This window comes from Eleutherodactylus coqui, chromosome 1, assembly GCF_035609145.1.
Source record: "Eleutherodactylus coqui strain aEleCoq1 chromosome 1, aEleCoq1.hap1, whole genome shotgun sequence".
Lineage (NCBI taxonomy): Eukaryota > Metazoa > Chordata > Amphibia > Anura > Eleutherodactylidae > Eleutherodactylus > Eleutherodactylus coqui.
In genome coordinates this window covers 524,059,070-524,078,888 of record NC_089837.1, presented here as the reverse complement: position 1 = coordinate 524,078,888, position 19,819 = coordinate 524,059,070, and the positions used below count along the sequence as shown (strand labels likewise).

At 43.5% G+C, this 19,819-nt stretch overlaps 1 protein-coding gene across 1 annotated transcript; it reads right to left on the bottom strand.

Annotated features, from left to right (window-relative positions):
• Positions 1-290: 290 nt before the first annotated feature.
• On the bottom strand, positions 291-1,968 carry LOC136614989 (probable G-protein coupled receptor 25). Its single transcript, XM_066594146.1, has one exon. It carries the CDS (start codon positions 1,954-1,956, stop codon positions 889-891), a length of 1,068 nt encoding a protein of 355 aa, XP_066450243.1. The 5' UTR covers positions 1,957-1,968; the 3' UTR covers positions 291-888.
• Positions 1,969-19,819: the final 17,851 nt, after the last annotated feature.

The window sequence follows — 19,819 nt, the reverse complement described above, 5'->3', positions numbered from 1 at the left end:
CTGACATTCAAATGACCGATCTGATGGTACAGCCTCATCCACAGAACGTCTCTTCCGCGTCTGTTCTACGCATCCAGCATCTCTGATGACTTTTTCTCAACATTATGTAATATTTCGATCCATTTACTTAAATAAAAACAACATTTGTAGTTCCATTCAAAAATACACATTTTATTTTTATTTTTTTTTTACTTTTTGGATACAATTTAACATGAAATAATCCTTGATAATACAATTTAGGATCAGCGGGATGTTCGTCTTGAACATATATCTTAATGTGATACAAAACCTAAAAGTTAAGGTGTGACCGCAGGTAACCCCAATATTCCCCCTCCCCCATGTCACAGAGATTGGGGTCTTCACGCTATAGAGCTGTTTTAGCTGTCCCTGAGCGGCTTGTGATGGAAGACTGTCCGTGGTCATCGGTGATCAAAAAAACAACTGAAAAGCACAGCGACCGCTAAACCAGCTGTATGAGAAGAAGACAGCATCAAAGAGCTCCTCATATCTCAGCTTCCTAGACATCTATGAATGCAGAATTTCAGGTGTATGTACTAAAACACATGGTAGAATGTCTTCATTACATCTATGCTTCTATAACCCATTTGCAAATACCTGTATGTACAGAACAATGAAGCCATATACAGTATTTTCAAGCCATAATCTCAACACCAAATCCGGTAAGTACTTGGTATTTGACCCCGGGTATTTACAGCCAGATTGCTTATCGGTCCACAGAAAACATATGGGGTCTTCCAAGTCTGTTTAGTGACATGCTAATGATGATCCAAGTCATGGTTCGTAGATTATTATCGGACAGATGCTAGTTAAGGGCATTCAGAAAGTTCTTGACCTCATCGTTTTGTTCTGCCGAGGTTCATACGTTCATCAGTCGCTATCTGTGTAGGTGCTGGTGCTTTTCATACTCATACTAGCAGTTGGCATACTCCAGCCTGGGATAGGCAACAATGAACGACACGTCAGGAACAGTCTTGGCAAAGACAGTTGTGCCCGACGCCTAAATCCAGCATCCAGAAGGGCGTACATGAGTGGATTGGAGCAACTGTTGGCAAAAGCTAGAGCAGATGTGACTCTTATGGCTTGCAATATGGCCTTACGTGTTGAGCAAGTCGTATCAGGCTTTTCAAATATTATTGCAACAGTGTTCAGTGTATTAAAGGGAAGCCAAGACAAACAAAAAGCCCCAACCACACAGGACACAATGCGGAGCCAACTGTGCCCACCCTGGGGCTTCCTGGCACTTGACTTTGTCCTCACTTGCTTTCCGAAGTAGTTCCACAGATACTTGGCCATATTGCCATAGCAGAAGAGGACAACTGCAAAGGGCAAGACAAATGTGAAGAAGATGACGACCATTTTAAATGGTAAAATGAACGATGATGAAGATTTATCAGGATCCACACAGGCAGAAGTGTTCACTTGAAGATGTCTAAACACCAACGACGGGGATCCAATGAGGATGGACACAACCCAAATCATAGAGCAGGCCACAAGACTGCAGGACCGCGTGCGTAGTGGGTGCATCTTCTTTCCTCTTACCACAGCAACGTATCGGTCCACGCTCATGACGGCCATCATTAAGGAACTGGCACAACGGGTGACAGCAATGATAAAGCTGCTAGCCTTGCAAAGGGAAACTCCAAAGGACCAGTATTCATCTTGTGCTAAAGCAGTGGCCCATAGAGGCAACGTCAAGACAAAGAAGAGGTCGGAGACTGCAAGGTTCAGGATGAAGGTGTCGGCCCGGCGGGAGCTACGCTTGGTGACCACTGCGATCACTAACACATTCCCCAAGAATCCAACAAGGAAAAAGATGGAGTAGAGAGTGGGCAGGATCCAACGGGTATGGAGCAACTCTTCTGTCTCACAGATATAGACATAGTCACCATTTTCATAGCCGTAATCGTAGTAATCTTCCTTGGACTCGGTGGTCATAATGTCAGTTGAGTTGTGATACATCATCGGTGTAACTCACGTGAGATACAATGGGCTTTATATCTCAAGGTAGGCGTATGAATGGGTTGTGCCTCCCTGTGGTTACACACCCAGTACCGATACTAAATCTGGTATGTGTCACCTTAACATAGAATAAATCTTTAACCCCTTAGTGACGGCCGCAGAGTGTTGTTACGTCCTGCCATTGGAGGACGTGTATGGACGGAGACAGCGCCGCTACCTCCCTCCATACAGCGCAGGCGTCAGCTGTTTATTACAGCTGATACCCGCAGGCAATAGCCGCAATCGGCCATGTGGCCGATCGCGGCTATTAACCCTTTAAATGCCACTGTCAATTCTTACGGCGGCATTTAAATCCACCGAATGATATTCGGGGGTCCTGTACGCCCCCCCCCCCCCCCGTGGTGAGATCGGGGGAGCCGTGCAGGTATCATGGCAGCCGAGGTCCTTCTGAAAGACCCCAGAGCTGTCATGGCAGAATGCCTATCAAGCCATCGCCGTGGGGTGGCTTGATAGAATGCCTGTCAAAAAGCAGTATGACGTAATGCTATAGCAAGAGCGATCAAAGCATCGCTGGTTGTGGTCCTCTAGGAGGACTAAAAGAAAGTGTAAAAATAAGATCAATAAAGTTTTAGTAATTATTTTAAAAAAAGTAATAAAAGTAAAAAAAACAAAAACATTTTGCCATATTTGCAATAAAAAAATCTAAATAATAAACCAAAAATACGTCTTAAAAAAATACAAGTAGTACAGCAAAAAAAAAACCTACATAAGTTTGCTATCAGAGTAATCGTACCGACCCATAGAATAAAGTTATCTGGTCATTTTTGTTGAAGTTTGTGCGCCGTAGAAGCAAGACGCACTGAAAGATGGCGGAATGTGTTTTTTTTTTCCATTTCTCTCCACTTGAAATTTTTTAAAAAGTTTTTCAGTTCTTTATTCTGTACAATAAATAGCAAGATTGAAAAAATACAACTCGTCCCGCAAAAAAACGACAAGCCCTCATACAGCGACGGCGATGGATACATAAAGGAGCTACAATTTTTTAAACGGGGGAGGAAAAAACTAAAATGCAAAAAAGCTCCGTCACTAAGGGGTTAAAGGTTTTTGCATACCCAAGTAATTCTGACATCGTTTTTTTTGTCACATTTTGTACTTTATGTAGGTTGTAAAAGTAGTCCGATATGATTTGAGTAAAAGTGCTAAAATTGAGGAAATTATAATTTTTTTTTGTTTTTTTTTCAACTGCAGTATGTCACATCTGTACGTACTGCAGTAATTATTAATCTGATATAGATTTCCACTTGTTTACATTATTTTGGAAGGCCCACATTTCTGAGCAATTTAGGAAATTTACTAATTTAACATTCATTCTCATAATTTTGACGCATATTGTTTTTAATTCTCATTTAAATGTAACCAATCATCTTCCCTGCATATACCCGGTGTGGTTGGTTAATAGATGTAATAACCAATGGATGTAATAACTTAACGGGAGGGTCATGTTCACACCTAATTGGTGCTGATTTTCCGTTTGGGAAAATCCATGTGAAATTGCAGATTATGTCCCTTTTGATGCAGATATTGACATTTATCTGCAACAGACGTCGCCCCTCCATATGAAATCAGCTGTGGATCGGCACCAAAATCTGCTGCCTGTGAGCGGACCCTTATAAATGTAACTGATTTCTAGATAAATTATTAAAAATGACCCCCTACACTATACAATCACCTGTATACTAACTAAATCAGTCTGGGGGATTTGTAATAGAAGGGGTTAATTGGTGGTGATTTATATATTACGCTCTCCTCCGATCTCACACTGACAGGAGAGTGGAAGATAGAAAGGAGAGATGCCGATGCAGCGCTGACATGCTGGGAAAGTTTGTAGTGCACAAACTTTCCCGACCAGCGCTGATGACATCACAGGGACCTGAACCAATCAGGTTCTGATAACGGCACCAGAACAGGCTGCTAGTAAAAGCCGGATTGGGTGTTTTAGCCGCTGGGAGGGACCGTGATTAGTGAAGGAATGGCTGACGGAAATTTACGTAGCTGCTGCACAGAGCCCAGACAGCAGCTCTGTTGGGGTTTGGAAGGGGTTAATCATAGCATTTGCATTATTTAGGATTAGTGTTATTACTTTTATACTCTTATTGATATTATCATCATTATTGCTTGTCTTTATAGCACTATTCTAGCAGTTATTTATAATGTTGCCCAGATTACTATTACTGCTTGTTATTATTAGTAGTGACTATTATACCGGAGATCACATTTTTACCCTTTTTTGCCTTTTTTTTTAGTCTGATCATTATAATGCAGCAGCGTATTCGTTATTTCCCCCTGTGGTAAACATTTTTTCCTCTTGAGGTCAGTTTTGACTAATTTCTTTAAATTCTGACTGTATTCCGCCGGTCGGTGTGATTCCGGTGATACCAAATATATATAGTTTTTTTTCTTTTATGATTTATGCTCAAAGTTTCATCGTCCTATCCAGAGAACCGTAGCTGTTCACCGTTTCATCCAGCTGTCATTTGTGGGATAAGCCGATGTTCTCATTGCTAACATTTTGAGATGCAGACACATTTTTGATCACTTTTTAGGGTGACTACCCACTACCATTTTTTTTTCGCTGCGAATTCGCAGGTTTTTTTTCGTCCGGCTGTCAATGGGACTTGCTAATGTTGAAATCGCAACGCACAAAAATTGCAAGTTTTTGCTACCTTTGTATAATAAAACATTTTTCATAGACCTTTTTTTCTTGCGTTGCCGTATCTAATTGTGCCGAGCAGGCAGGTTTTTTCCTAATAATTTGATGTTTTCATTATTACTGTTTTGTGGTATATGTGGTTTTTTGGTTTTATTGTATGTTGTTTTGGAGGTGTAGTGATCAAAAAAACAGCAATTCTGGAATTTTTACATTTTTTTTTATCTTACAGTGTTTACTGCGCGGTGTAAATACTGTAATAACCAATTCATATACTTTGTTTTGTTACCTTTGCACAAAAAAAAAAAAAATTTTTTTTCACTATTTTGTATTACCGTATTCTGGGAGCCATAACCTTTTCCTTTTTCCATCTATGGAGCTGTGTGACGGCTTGTGCTTTATTGGGACTGTTTTGGGGGTACAGATGACTTTTTGATCACTTTTTATGGCATGTTTTTCGGAGTTGAGGTGTACAAAAAAACCCACAGCTCTGATATTGGTTTATTTCACATGCCATTCACCATAAATGAAATGTAAATCTCAGTTTACAAGTCGGTACAATTAGGCCCGAGTCAGATGAGCGTGTATTTGTGCGTGCGTATGTGCACACAAAACTGTTCACCCACGTACGTGCACAAACACGCATGAATGCAGGTCCGTGTCCATTGCTTTCAATAGGGCTGCAGCTGCTGCTGACGACCCCATTGCAAGCAATGGGCTGCCAGCAACCCCTGCAGTGATTTTCGGGGCAGGGCTTTAAATATAAACCCTTCCCTGAAAATCATCCCTAGGTGTAGAAAAAAAAAAAAAAAACCATTACTCACCTAGCAGCGCTGTTCGGGGCTCCAGAACATCTTCTCTCTGGAATCCCTGGCACTGCTCTGAAGCACTTAGCCTGAACGGGGATTTAAAAATCCCAGCCCAGAGAAAGCACTTGGTCTGATTGGCTGAGTGCTCAGCCAATAACAAGCAGCACTCAGCCATTCATTAAATGACAGCTGAGCGCTGCCTCTGATTGACCAATCACAAGCGGCGCTCAGCTGTCATTTAATGAATCTCCCCAAAAATAACAAAGGCAAAAATTTTTCCAATAAAACTCAATTTACTATTGGGTAAATCCAAATAGGAAAAAAAACTAATTTGGTCTTGACATGTTTGTAACAAGCGGTTCTATAAAATTATTATGGTATTTATCCTGTTTGGTGAACGTCGTTTAAAAAAACCCAAAAACGACGTCAGAATTGCTGTTTTCAATCATCCTGCCAAACAAAAAAAATTTTAAAAAGCTATCGAAAAGTTGTACATCCCCTGAGATGGTACTAATGGAAACGTCAACCCAACCTGCAAAACACAAGACCTGATCCGGCTCCATAGATGAAAAAATAAACGTTAGGGCTCACTGTGTGCAATGATGCCAAAAAATTGTTTTTGCATGAAAAAAAACTTTTATTGTGCACAAGTAGATAAATCTAAAAGATAATCAAGTTATATATGTGTGATATTGTCCCTAAGGCCTCAGTCAGACAAGCGTCTATTAGAACCATTGGTTTCCTATGGTGTGTTCACATATCCGTTTCTTACAGGCCTCAAAATTTGCGCACCTGCAAAAGATAGTACATCCGTGCACCGGGAAGGTCTGTGCTACGCATAAAGACTGCCCGCGCGGAGCCCCTCATCACTGAACACTGTGATAGCACCTTCACAGTGTTCAGTGATGATGGGACTCCCCGCGGGGATGAAAGAATCCTCTGCCACTTCTGTCACAGCAGTAGCAGAGGATCACGATGTTCTCCCATTGCTTTCAATGGGGCCAGCCCTGTTGAAAGCAATGGGATGCCGGCAAGCACTGCAGTGATTTTCGGGGAAGAGCTTTAAATATATAGCCCCTCCCACCTCCCACCACTGTCGGTTGCCATAGCCACCGTATTCCATCCAGAAGATAGTTCCTGAACTATTTTTTCTCCTGGTGTAAAAACGCCCCACTGGAATGTGCTCCGCATGAGCTATCTTGGACGTCCGGGAGCTTTTACGCTGCGGGAATTGGTTCCCTATGGTGTGTTCACATGTCCATGTTTTACAGGCTTGCAAACGCACGTACCTGCAAAACATAGGACATGTGTGCACCATAGGCCCGTGGTGTGTGTCAATATTCCCCAGTGAGGAGACCCCTTGTCACTGAGCACTGTCACAGCACTGTCACAATGATCAGTGCCAAGAGGATTCCGGGGATTAAAGAATCCCCCGTCACAGCTGTCACAAAGGATCGCGATGTTCTCCCATTGCTTTCAATAGGACCGGCGCTTCTGCAGCCCCATTAAAAGCAATGGGCTACTGCAAGCCCTGCAGGGATTTTCAGGGAAGGGCTTTAAATATAAGCTCTTCCCAGAAAATCATCCCTAGAATGTGTTAAAAATAAAAAAAATTATACTCACCTCTCCTGGGCTGCAGGGGCTCAGGTGCGTCTAGCCTTTCTACTCCCTGCATTGCTCTGAAGCTCTTTCAGCAGACAGGGATTTAAAATCCCAGCCTGCTGAAAGGGCTATATCTGATTGGCTGAGCGCCCAGCCAATCACAGGCAGCTCTCAGCCATTCATTGAATGACAGCAGAGTGCTGCCTGTGATTGGTCACAACACTCAGCCAATCACAGGCAGCACCTGGCCATTCATAGAATTCAGTGTTCAGTGACATGGGGACTCCCCATAGGCCAATTTTTACACGGCAGCGGCGAAGAGGTGAATATATATATATATATATATATAATTTTCTTTATTTTTTCACACAAACAGGGAGGATTTTCAGGGAAGGGCTTATATTTAAAGCCCCTCCCCAAAAAATCATTGCAGGGGTTGCTAGCAGCCCATTGCTTGCAATGGGGCCGTCAGCAGCAGGCGCAGCCCCATTGAAGGCAATGAGCACGGACCTGCATTCATGCGTGTTTGTGCACGTACGTGGGTGAGCACTTTTGTACGGCACACTCACACGCTCGTGTGAAACCAACCTTACACCCAATAAAACTAAAAGGTAGGTGAAAAAATGAAATAAAAAAAGATGCAAAAAATACGCCTATATGTCACGGAAAAAAAAACGCAGCAAAAATATTTTTGGTGGCTGAAGAAAAAGAAATACGTCTATAAAACCACCCCATGGTTAAAATCCCTAAAAAGGGCCTGGTCCTTTCGGGGCTAAATCCTGCCTATTTGGGATGTACTAGTGGGAAATGTAAGATTAAAATCCCAGAACATATAGAATACATCACTAATCCGGGCTCAGCGTCGCATCTTACTGAATATTTCATGCATCACCATCAGAGTCATCAGACGTCACTGGAGGTTTGTGGTATTGGGAAAATACGGAAGACTAAACGCAGCGATCGCAACAAATAGTTAATGGGCAGAGATGTTGGCTGGATATTTACATGGGGAACTGATGGGTTACATGTACAATGAGGACCTATGATGCCTTGTTACATGTATTCTTCTCCCTCGCCTCCATGAACGCTCCACTAATTAGGATGATCGGTAATTTGCTGAATATTTTCTGTATTAATGTTTTGTCCTTTTTCTTGTCTCCATCATACATTGGGGTGAATCGTCCCGGACGGGCCCCCCAGTCAGTTATACATTCATGTTACGTTGAATGTGGAGTTGGGATTAGTTTGCCAGATGTTAGTTATTTTACCTGAACCTATGATTTTATTTTCCATCAGGAAGTTGTTGGATCCAATCCTCAAAGCGACCTAAAGAGAATATTTACAGTCATTTTCATATTGCTGTTTCTTTTAAGTCCCTAACGCCGCAGGATGTAAGTTTACGTCCCAGCAGGGTGGTAGGTAACACCATCTCACAGTAGGAGTTAGCTGTAACTGATAGCCGCCCTCCTGCTGCAGCAGGGGGGATCGATGAGAACATCCAACCCCTCTATCTCCACCGCTCTTGACCCTTTACAAGCCCTGCCCGTGATCAATGTACATTGCAGCATGTAAAGGGTTCACAGAGCGGGTGCAGAGGGCCAATAGGTTGTCATGCACTGGTTGCTGTCATACACTGGTGACCGAGGCTGCTGTGGCCAGTGATCGCTATTGTGAGTGAAAGGTATTGCGGTGTAGAAGTACTGCAGTGCATTATCAGAGCATGTATCTACGGGGATATAAAAAAATGTAAAATAACAGCAGAGGTTGTGGATAAGTATCACACTCCTGCCGCAGGTAGTTGTTGTGTTGTGATATCATCATGTATCCGCGGCAGCAATAATATTCATTTCTCACCTTTATTTAGTCATTGGCTGGTCTCCCCCGACACGTCGCTTGTCACCTACATGTCACTAAACACATATACTTTTACATTGTTTGGTTGACCTTCTGGAGATGCGGATAAAACTTTTTCACTTTTTTTATCTTTAACCCCTTAGTGAACACAATTGGCTTTTTACTGCCCTCACTAAGGGGCTTTAACCCCTTAGTGACAAGCTTTTTTGCTTTTTTCCATTTTCGTTTTTTCGTCCTCCCTTTTAAAAAATTGTAGCTCCTTTATTTATCCATCGACGTCGCTGTATGAGGGCTTGTTTTTTGCTAACCGAGTTGTATCTTTCAATGGTATTATTTATTGTACCATATAATGTACAGAAAAATTTTTTAAAAAATTCTAAGTGGAGAGAAATGGAAAAAAACCCCGACATTCCGCCATCTCTCGGTGCGTCCTGTTTCTACGGCGCACAAATTGCAACAAAAATGACCTGATAACTTTATTCTATGGGTCAGTACGATTACTACGATACAAAAATTTTAGCTAGTTTTTTTTTTTTTTTGCTGTAGTACTTTTTTTTTTAAAGATATTTAATCTTTAAAAATTATTTTCTGTCTCCATCTTCTGCGCACAATAACTTTTTACATTTTTTGTCGACATCGTTGAGTGAGGGGTCATTTTGTGCGGTACGTTCTGTCGTTTCCGTTGGTACCAGTTTCACATACAATTGACTTTTTGATCGCTTTTTATTACATTTTTTCTTGGAGATAGGGTGACCAAAAAAGTGCATTCTGGCGTTCTTTATTTTTTTTTCGGACCACGTTCGCCATGTGGGGTAAATACTGCATTACTTCGATAGATTGGAATTTTACGGACGCAGCGATACCAAACACGTATTTTTGCTTTATTATTTTGATTTTTTTATTGCTAATTTTTTTTTTTTACTTTTATTACTTTTTTAAAAATAATTTGTAAAACTTTATTGTTTTTATTTTCACACTTTCTTTTAGTCCCCATGGGGAGCACAACATGTGATGCTCTGATCGCTCCTGCAGTATGATGTGATGCCATAGCATTACATCATACTGTATTCTGATAGGCAGCCTACCAAGCCACTCCACAGGGACGGCATGATGGGCTATCTGCCAAGACAGCCATTGGGCCTTGCAGTAGGCCCCGTGTGGCATGACACGGCAAGGGGGCTGTACGGGACCCCCAAACATCGGTCGGGGTATTTAAATACTGCTGTCAGGGTTGATAGTAGTAGCATGCTGCGATTTATTATCCGTGGATGGCATCCGCAGGTGTTAAATGAAGTTCGGACGCCCCATGCTTCTCTATGTGAGGCTTGCACTGCGGATCACCCATGCAGATTTTGCAAGTCGAATCCATCTGTGGACATTGTGCCTTAGTGGGTCACTTGGCTCACTACTGACAGCCCGGCTCCTGCTCTAACAGCCAGGAGAGGAGAAACCTCAGATCCCAGCAGTTTAACCCCCTACATGCCACGATCTATCGCAACTGCAACATGTTAGCAAATGATGGGGGTAGGTGGGTTACTTCTGTCACCCATGGCAGCCGGAGGCTGATGGCATTGTCATAGCACAATACACTGCATAAGTAATGCGGTGTATTATATTACAGATTGAAGCATTGCACTTGAGGGGCTAAAAAATAGTTTCAAAAAAGCTTAATAAGGTTTTACTTTAAAGAGAAGGAATGCAGTTTTAAAAGAATACACATTTTTCCCCACACACAAAAAAAAACCATTTTAAATTGATAATATCCCCTAAAACGTTTTTAACCCCTTCCTGCTCCAGGGTGTAACTTTAGGTCCTGGAAGAGGGGTACTTCTTGCAAAACAGGGTGTGAACTTAGGTATTGGGGATAGCTCAAGATCAGAAGAGATCTCACGCTATGCGGAAGCGGGAGCCAGCTGTCACTGATAGCCGGGTTCCTGCGGCAACAGAGCAGCGACCCCCACTGTTAACCCCTTCCCTGCTGCGATCTATGTAGATCACTAAGGGGTTAATTAGGATTCAGTACACACCATGTTATTCTCTGATCGTGTGATGTGCTTCATCATGTGATTGTGTGTTTGTAAGTGAGCTGTATGTATATAAATGGGACTACGAGTAAGTATTTCTTTTTTTATGCTTGATATCATGCTGGACAGTTGTTTTTGTACATGCACAGTATCCCTGTTGTGGGCACAGGCACCGGGTTTACTCTTTGTATGCTCCGCCCCCGAGGATCAAAGATCACAAGCAGCTTATGGGGATGTCAACTATGGTCGGCCAGCTGAGCATAATCTCCACTCAGAGCTCTCACGGTTCGGATTTGCCCACCGGACTGCTGTGAGATAAGTATAATGCGATGCAGGAGTCATCTAATATACTGTAACGAAGGTATCCAAGACTACTGTGCAACAATCACTATATATTTGGGGAGGGGCGGGCTTGTGGTAGGGGGAAACCTGGTGACTGGTTCCCTTTAAATAAATGAGTCCATATATAAAATAGTAGAGAAGCGGACAAATCCACTGAGAGTGTAATGCCGCTTCATAGAAATCACAGAGTGAAATCACATCTGACCACAAGACCCGAGATGTATTGTTGTTGGTGCGTTTTGATTCTCTTGAAGAATATCTGATATAAATTGCAATTTCGAGATATAAATTTATGTATGAAGCTGCTATATTCAGTATCTGATGCTGTGAGTTCTAAGAAATTGCGAAATGATCTTCGGATGAAAACTTTTTCTTAGGTTCTCTATCTTTATATGCGGGTGTATAAGGCGTATATAAAGTCCACACATCAGGCAGATTTACTGATTGTAGGCATCCATATAGTACCATACTGTGAAGCTGTGGGCTGTGTACTGCCATATGGTTCCACAATAAAGCACCATACTGTGGCAGAACTTTGAAACTAATGCCTCCTATTTTATTATGTTGGCACACAACGTCAGAGGCGGATGTTGGCCGGATGGCCGTATAGTTTGAACCTTTCTGCCAATATCCATTAATGTTACCATGCGACCGATGGCAGCAGGTGGGCGGTCTGACAAAATGGTGTTTGACATGTATATAAAGCAAAGGTGTGATTGCTCTCAGTAAGAGAAACCAAGTCATCTTGTAGACATGATAGCTTTTAACCCTCTCCAATCCAATTTTGGATTCAGGGTTTCCTAGGGGACTTTCTCTTTCTGCCATTATACAATGGCGCCATCTGCTGGCTAAAGCCAGTACTGCGATATGGGACATGCTGGAGAGGCCCCCAACAACAGAGCGGCCAGTAATCTACAGTAAGAATACCCTGCCAGACGTCTTCCGACATTGGAGCTGTACAGCCTTCAATCAGAATGTCTTTAGACGTCAGACAGTGGATTGGAAAGGGTTAATGGCTAATAGAGATGAGTGAGCATACTCGCTAAGGGCAATTACTCGAGAGAGCATTGCCCTTAGCGAGTACCTGCCCACTCGGAAGAAAAGATTCGGCTGCCGGCACGGGGGAGCGGTGAGTTGCTGAAGGGAGCAGGAGGGAGCGGGGGAGAGAGAGGGAGAGAGAGATCTCCCCTCCATTCCTCCCCACTCTCCCCCCGCCGCTCCCCGCCCCCGCTGGCAGCCAAATCTTTTCTTCAGAGCGGGCATGTACTCGCTAAGGGCAATGCTCTCCCGAGCAATTGCCCTTAGCGAATATGCTCGCCATCTCTAATGGCTAACAAAAATGCATGATGTTATAGCGAGCTTTAGATCCTACTCAGGGTTCTTCGGGCATAATGAAATAGATCAGAAGAACCATTTATATACAGAACATATACATATGAAAAAGCACAGACTTGGTGTGATTAATTTGCATGTGCAAATGTTATTGTCTCTAAATTGGACCAGATTTCTCATATTCTCCACTGATGCAAAAAGCCCTCTCCAAGGCAAAACTGTGAGTGACTTTCTGGCCTCCTGCTCCAGCAAACCATTGGCCTACTTCCGCTACATTGATGACTTCATACCATGTACGGTCGGAGGACAGGATACAAATCCCCAACACACAGCAGGACTATAAGATCCCGGGGACAGTTACATGTTCCACGTCCAATGTTGTGTACCTGATCCTGTGCAGTGAATGTCCTGTTGGGGGGCTTTATGTTGGGCAAACAGGACAAAAACTGAAAGCGAGGATGGGATCTCATTGCCACATAATTAAACAGAGAAAGACAGAATCACCTGCGGCCGAGCACTTTTCTAGTCTCGGAAACAACATAGAACACATGAAAGTTGTTATACTTAAAGGCAAGTTCAAATCTCAACGTCACAGAAGAATTTGGGAGTACAAATTTATAACCATTCTTGATACCCTCAAAAACAGAATGAACCTCGGAGGGTCCTTTTTGCATCAGTGGAGAATGATAAATCTGGCCTGGTGACCCCCTAACACCAATTTAGAGACCATAAAACTTTCACATCCTTTATCAGTGGAATAATTGAGTATTTACTTCTCTAGTCATTCTGCTCTGGTATTTTTCTGGTAAATCACACCATGTCTATACCCTTTCATGTGTGTGTGTGCATATATATAAATGCCTCTTCGGATCTATTTCACTAAGCCTGAGGAAAAACCCTGCATAGGTTGGAGAGATCGCTATGACATCATGTATTTTTGTTAGCCATTAAAAGGTCTCATATCTACAAGATTGTGTGGTTTCTCTTGCTGAGAACAATCACATATTGCTCTACTGGTGACACCGGACCAAACTTTTTTCATTTAAGCAAAAGTGTGTAACTGAATTCCTCCATGGGGAAAATATCCCACCCAGTGACTTTCATGAATGCTTGCTGAATAGAGATTAGCGAGCACCCAAATGCTCGGGTCCGCGTTATTCGAGTCGAGCTTTTCGTAAAATTCGAGAGCTCTACTCAAGTAACGAACCCCATTGACTACAATGGGAGACTCAAGCATTTTTGTATGTGGGACGCCGGGTGCCGAGCTTTTTTCTTTTTTTTTCTAGGTTCGTTCTATCTCTCTCGCCAGCCAGCCCAAAAATTTGCCAATGACGCGCACTGCGTCGCGGAGGGGAGGGGCCAAAACAGGCACGTCACAGCGGTGAGGAGCCAAAAACTGGGGTGGGGTCGAACACGACTCGATGCTTGTTCGAGTAGCGAGCACCATCGAGTACGCTAAAGCTCGAACGAGCATCAAGCTCAGCAGAGTATGTTCGCTCAACTTTATTGCTGAACGTTTACAGAGGCCAAACAATGGATGTTAGTATAGAAGGGCAGTGGGTGGCGCATTTCAACAGTGCCAATGGTGATGTCAAAGACAAGCCATGTTCCGGACGTCCATGCACAGCTGTCCCACCACGAAATGAAGAGCATCTTCGGCAACCGTGTAAGGCCTTAGTCACACGGGCGTTTTTTCACGCGCTTTGCGGATCGCATGACGGATGCGCATCCGCAAATCGCGTGACCGGTGCGCGCAAGTCGCCCGCAAATCGCCCGAAAATCTGCTCCTAACCGCGTTTCATTAGAAACGGGCCGGAGCTGTCCAGCGCATTGCATTCAATGGAGATGGCAATAGAGCCGGCTCCATTTAAAGCAATGCGCTGCGGACGAGCCCGGGATGAATTGTCGGGAAGGGCTTAAATATATAAGCCCTTCCCTGCAATTCATCCTAAAATGTGTAAAAATAAAAAATATATATATACTCGCCTTCTCCCGGCAGCCGGAGCTCCGCGCGGCCGTCCTGCAGTGGGTGTGAAGGGGGTGTGAGTCAGACCTGCCCCCTGATTGGCTCAGCGCTGAGCCAATCAGAGGCATGTCTCACTCACACCCATTCATGAATTCATGAATGGATGTGAGTCAGACCTGCCCCTGATTGGCTAAGCGCTGAGAGGCAGCAGTCACTGAATGGGTGTGTGAGTGAAACCTGCCTCTGATTGGTCAGGGCTGTGACCAATCAGAGGCAGATCATTCAGCAGGCGGGGATTTTAAAGCCCCGCCGGCTGAATAGTGCCGAGAAGCAGTTCAGGAGAACTGACAGCGGCCGCGGCTGGACTCCGGCTGCAGCGGAAAGGTGAGTATACAATTTTTTTTATTTTAACACATTTTAGGATGAATTGCAGGGAAGGGCTTATATATTTAAGCCCTTCCCGACAATTCACCCCGCGCACGCCGGCAGCCTATTGCTTTCAATGGAGCCACTGTATTGCCGCTCCATTGAATTCAATGGGCAAACATCGTTCTTCTCTGCCACAGCTGTTACAGCTGTGGCAGAGAAGAATGATTTGTCTTCTATATGTTCTCAATGGGGTCGGCGCTGCTGCCGCCGGCCCCGTTGAGCGCATATACAGAAGAGAACAGGAATCGCAGATCGCAGATAGGTGCGATCTGCGATTTCTGTTCTATAATTTATCGGACGAGCGCATAAAAAGCGCTCATGTGTCCGATACCATTGTGAAGCAATGGTTTTATAAAATCGCCGGACGCATGCGCATGCGCAAATCGCGGCTAAAAACGCCCGTCTGACTAAGGCCTAAGGAGCTGAATACGGATGAGTTGGAAACGATGATCCACTGATTTGCACAGATGAACTGATTAAGATGCATTTTGTGGTGTGACAGCTGTGCATGGCATCCGGAATGGGGTTTGTCTTTCACGTCTCTGTTGTCACAGTTAAAAGGCACCACCCACCGCCTCACTGTGCTAAGTAGTGCTGAGTGAACCAAAACAATCTAAACCTATTTCAGGTTGAACTTTGCTAAACGTTCCATTTGGTCCAAACCCGACCCTCGGGCAGTTCATCTGAGCTGAACCTACTAAAATGCCACAACCACCACCACCGACTTCTACACTAGTTTTAGTGTTATTGGTTGAACTAACCAAACCAAACTTTTTGCCAAAATTCGGCAAGCTGGCCGAACTGAAATTTGCTAATCATTCCTAATTCAGCAAGCATCGAGGAATGTCAACGGGTGCGATTTTTCCCACATGCTTTATTTTCCATTCGCTTTATACACATTTTCATGTCAGACATCTGTCACACGGCCACAACATGTACCGGCTATTGGCAGGAAAATTCAAACTCTATTGCCATACTGCCAATATTCACTCCTGACATCAGACACCAACGTAATGAGATATGAGGCATTAGTTTTGGAGTGACCCTCTTATAAGGAGTGTGGAGGGAGAAGTTGCGCCCAAACAGGGGCGTAACTATAGGGGGTGCAGAGGATGCGGTTGCACCCGGGCCCAGGAGCCTTAGGGGGCCCATAAAACCTCTCTTCTCCATATAGGGAGCCCAGTACTATGAATAAAGCATTATAGTTGGGGGCCCTGTTACAGGTTTTGTATTGGGGCCCAGAAGCTTCAAGTTATGCCTCTGTGCAGCATGGTTTAGGTATGGGTACGGGTACAGATACAGATAGAGGGGGGGCCCCGGCTCACCTTTTGCATCAGGGCCCCTGAGCCTTTAGTTACGCCCCTGCACCCTGGCCTTGGTGCCTATGGGTTTCAAAGGTCCCTCCGCCATATAAAAAGATGCCAGTACTATGCCTGTCACATGGCAAGTGGGGACCCTGGCACAGAATGTTTGCATTGGGACTCAATAGCTTACATTTAGGGCTCCGTACTGCATCGGGAAGCAATGCCTCCCTCTACCCCCCATAACACGGCATTAGATGCTATGATTATTTTTTCCGAAAGGGAAAAACTTCCCAATCATATCCCATCAGAGGCACACAGACAAAGAGCAGCTGCCCATAGATGTCTATGGGTGCCATATTACAATCCCACATACCTCAGAGGTTGTATAGAGCCCCAATACGGTAATAGCAAGTTTAAAAAATATACAAAAATACAGTATGACCTAACTCGAATTATTTATATTTTTTAACCCTTTCAAGATGAGATTTTTATCTTGTTTATTTTCGTTTTTTCATCTGCGCTTTCCAAGACCCGTATCTTTTTGATTTTTCTACTGACCTAGTGGTATGAGGGGGGAGGGGGGGAGTCGTATTTTATAATGCTGAGATTTAATGCACCCTATAATGTGTTGGTAAACTTTTACAATTTTTTTAGCCATTTTTTTTTTCGTTTTAATCTCCCCAGTTTAAAAAAAAATCCTAAGGCCGCCTGCAGACGAGCGGAAATCCCGCCGCGGGATTTCCCGCGGGATTTCCGCCGCTGAAAGTCTGCATAGGAGTGCATTACAATACGCACTCCTATGCAGACGGCCGCGGTTTGGCCGCGCGAAATCTCGCGCGGCAAACAAACCGCGGCATGTTCTAATTTTCTGCGGGGCACGCACTCACCTGGCTGCCGGCTCCGGTCTGCGCATGCGCCGGCTGCGCGGCAGCCGGCACATCAAAGAGCCGGGGCCGCCAGGCGCGGGTGAGTACGCGCTCGTCCCTGCAGGCTCTGGGGTCGGATCGCGCGGTGAGATTTCTCGCTGCCGGATCCGACCCGCTCGTCTGCAGGCGGCCTAACTCTTTTATTTGTCCATCGATGTAGCTGTCTGAGGTCTTGTGTTTCCCAGGATGAGTTGTATTTTTCAGTATTATATAATCAATCTATTAACGACCACTTGTCCATCTGTTCGTGAGTGAGTTACATGCTCCACCCCTGATCACATGACGGTGATGTCATCACAGGTCCTATTCCATTGTTGTAGGGGATACATAACTCACTCACTCGGGATGATCTACGGATGAAGGACCTGTGATGACGTCAACGTCATGTGATTAGGAACGGAGCATGCAACTCACTGCGGATTAGGGGCGAAGCAAGAGTGGGTGAGTTACATGCTCCACCCCTGATCACAAGATGGTGATGTCATCAAAGGCCCTTTATCCCAAGTGAGAGATTTGCATGCTCTGCTCACGATCACATGACGGTGATGTCATCAATGCTCCTGTAAACACACGGCTGCTGTCCAGCTAGGTGTTTGTTAGTATTGCATAGCAACTGAGGCCGCAGGGGGTTTGTAGAAGATGGAATACTAATGAACACCTACAGCAGCCATGTGCTTACAGGACCTGTCATGATGTTACTGTCATGTGACCAGTCACTTGTGTGGCAGCCCGGAGTCACATGACCAGGGGGTGATCCTTATGTGCAGGACTCTGCTGTGCTGCTTTTCATCCTTGTTGTATGAAGAATGTATGTAGCAGAGCTGTATGTGATATGCATGTAGCAGAGCTGCATGTGATATGCATGTATCAGATCTGTATGTGATATGCATGTATCAGATCTGTATGTGATATGCATGTAGCAGATCTGTGTGGTGCATTGCACCACCAGAAACCCTGGGGCTCTAATTTCCTAGTAATTACTAGTGTACTGTATAATATACTGAAATGTTTTTAAGAAATGCTAAGTGGAGTGAAATGGAAAATAAAAGGCCATCTTTTGGAGGGGTCTTGTTTCTACAGCATACACTGCCGCAAAAATGACACAATAACTTTGTTCTGCAGGTCGGTGCAATTAGTATGATACTAAATGTATATATACCGGGTTTCCCCGAAAATAAGACAGTGTCTTATATTAATTTTTGTTCAAAAAGGTTCAACTTTTTTAAATGTATATCTGCCTGGACACTATTTAAATTGACTTTTTAAATTAACTGTTAGCAGGGCTTAATTTTGGAGTAGGGCTTATATTTCAAGCATCCTCAAAAAGCCGGAAAAATCATTTTGCATCCTCAAAAATTCTGGAAAATCATGCTACGTCTTATTTTCAGGGAAACAGGAAGATATATATATATATATATATATATATATTTTTTTTTTTTTTTTGCATTACTTTTAAAAAATAAAATACGTTTGGAAAATAAAATTAATTTCTCCATAACTCTTTTATTTTTCCATCTCTTTAGTTGGGGTTCGTGTTTTGCGGAACGTCCTGTAGTTTCTATTGGTACAATTCTGGAGTACATATGACTTCTTGATTGCTTTTTATAAAAAATTTCATGGCGTGATTTTAAAAAGAGCAACTTGGATGTTTATTATTTTTCTTACAGAGTTCACCATGTGGGCTAGATAATGCCTAAATCTAATGCAATAATTTTAAAAGTTCTGAATTTCATAGATTCGGCGATACAAATTATGTTTTTTTTTATTATTTAGAGTTTTTATGGGAAAAGGTTTTTTGAACTGGTAATATCTTTATTTTTTTATACTGTATATTAAAAAGTTTATAAAATTCTTTTTAACTTCTTTTTTTAGTCACTCTAGGGGGCTTGACCTTGCCATTACTTAATCGCTTGTACTTCTGTATTGCAGTATATTGTACATTTATCCTTAAGGGACCTTTCGCCTGGGAAGCACTAGGCCACACGATGCACTGTAAGCCGTGGTGATTCCGAACAGAATCCCAGATTTTAATGCAAAATTAAAAATGGCTTGAAACCTGCCCGCAATTCTGCATCAAATCCGCAGTTAGACTTGCAGATTATGGTGGGGAATTCCACAGCTATGGATTTGGCGGCATCCTGCTACGTAATTCCCTCCTGTGTGAAAGATTCCTAACTGTAATAGGCGGCTATACATGGTAGCCCTGGGAGTCTTTACTGGGCACCAGGCTGCCATGTCAACCCATAGGTCATGGGAATACCAAGGTCAGCATTGAGTGGTGTAACAGGCAAAATCGGGGCTGGCTCCAAACTCAACTGTAGGGTGTTAGCTGTTGAACACAGCCGGCCCCCATCAGGTATCAAGCTTACTCGGCTCCTGTGTCAGCTTCATACACCCTCCATGACTGCATGACATATGATTACATCATGCGGACAGCAAGGGATTAGTCTTTTTTTATCAATAATTTTTATTAAATTTTGAGATTTATAGCAAGCAGGTGTATGCTACGTACAAAATAAGGTGATTACAATGTAATCAACAGTA

Bases quoted from the DNA above. Each gene is read 5' to 3' on its own strand.
- LOC136614989 (XM_066594146.1), bottom strand. From the start codon at position 1,956: ATGACCACCGAGTCCAAGGAAGATTACTACGATTACGGCTATGAAAAT.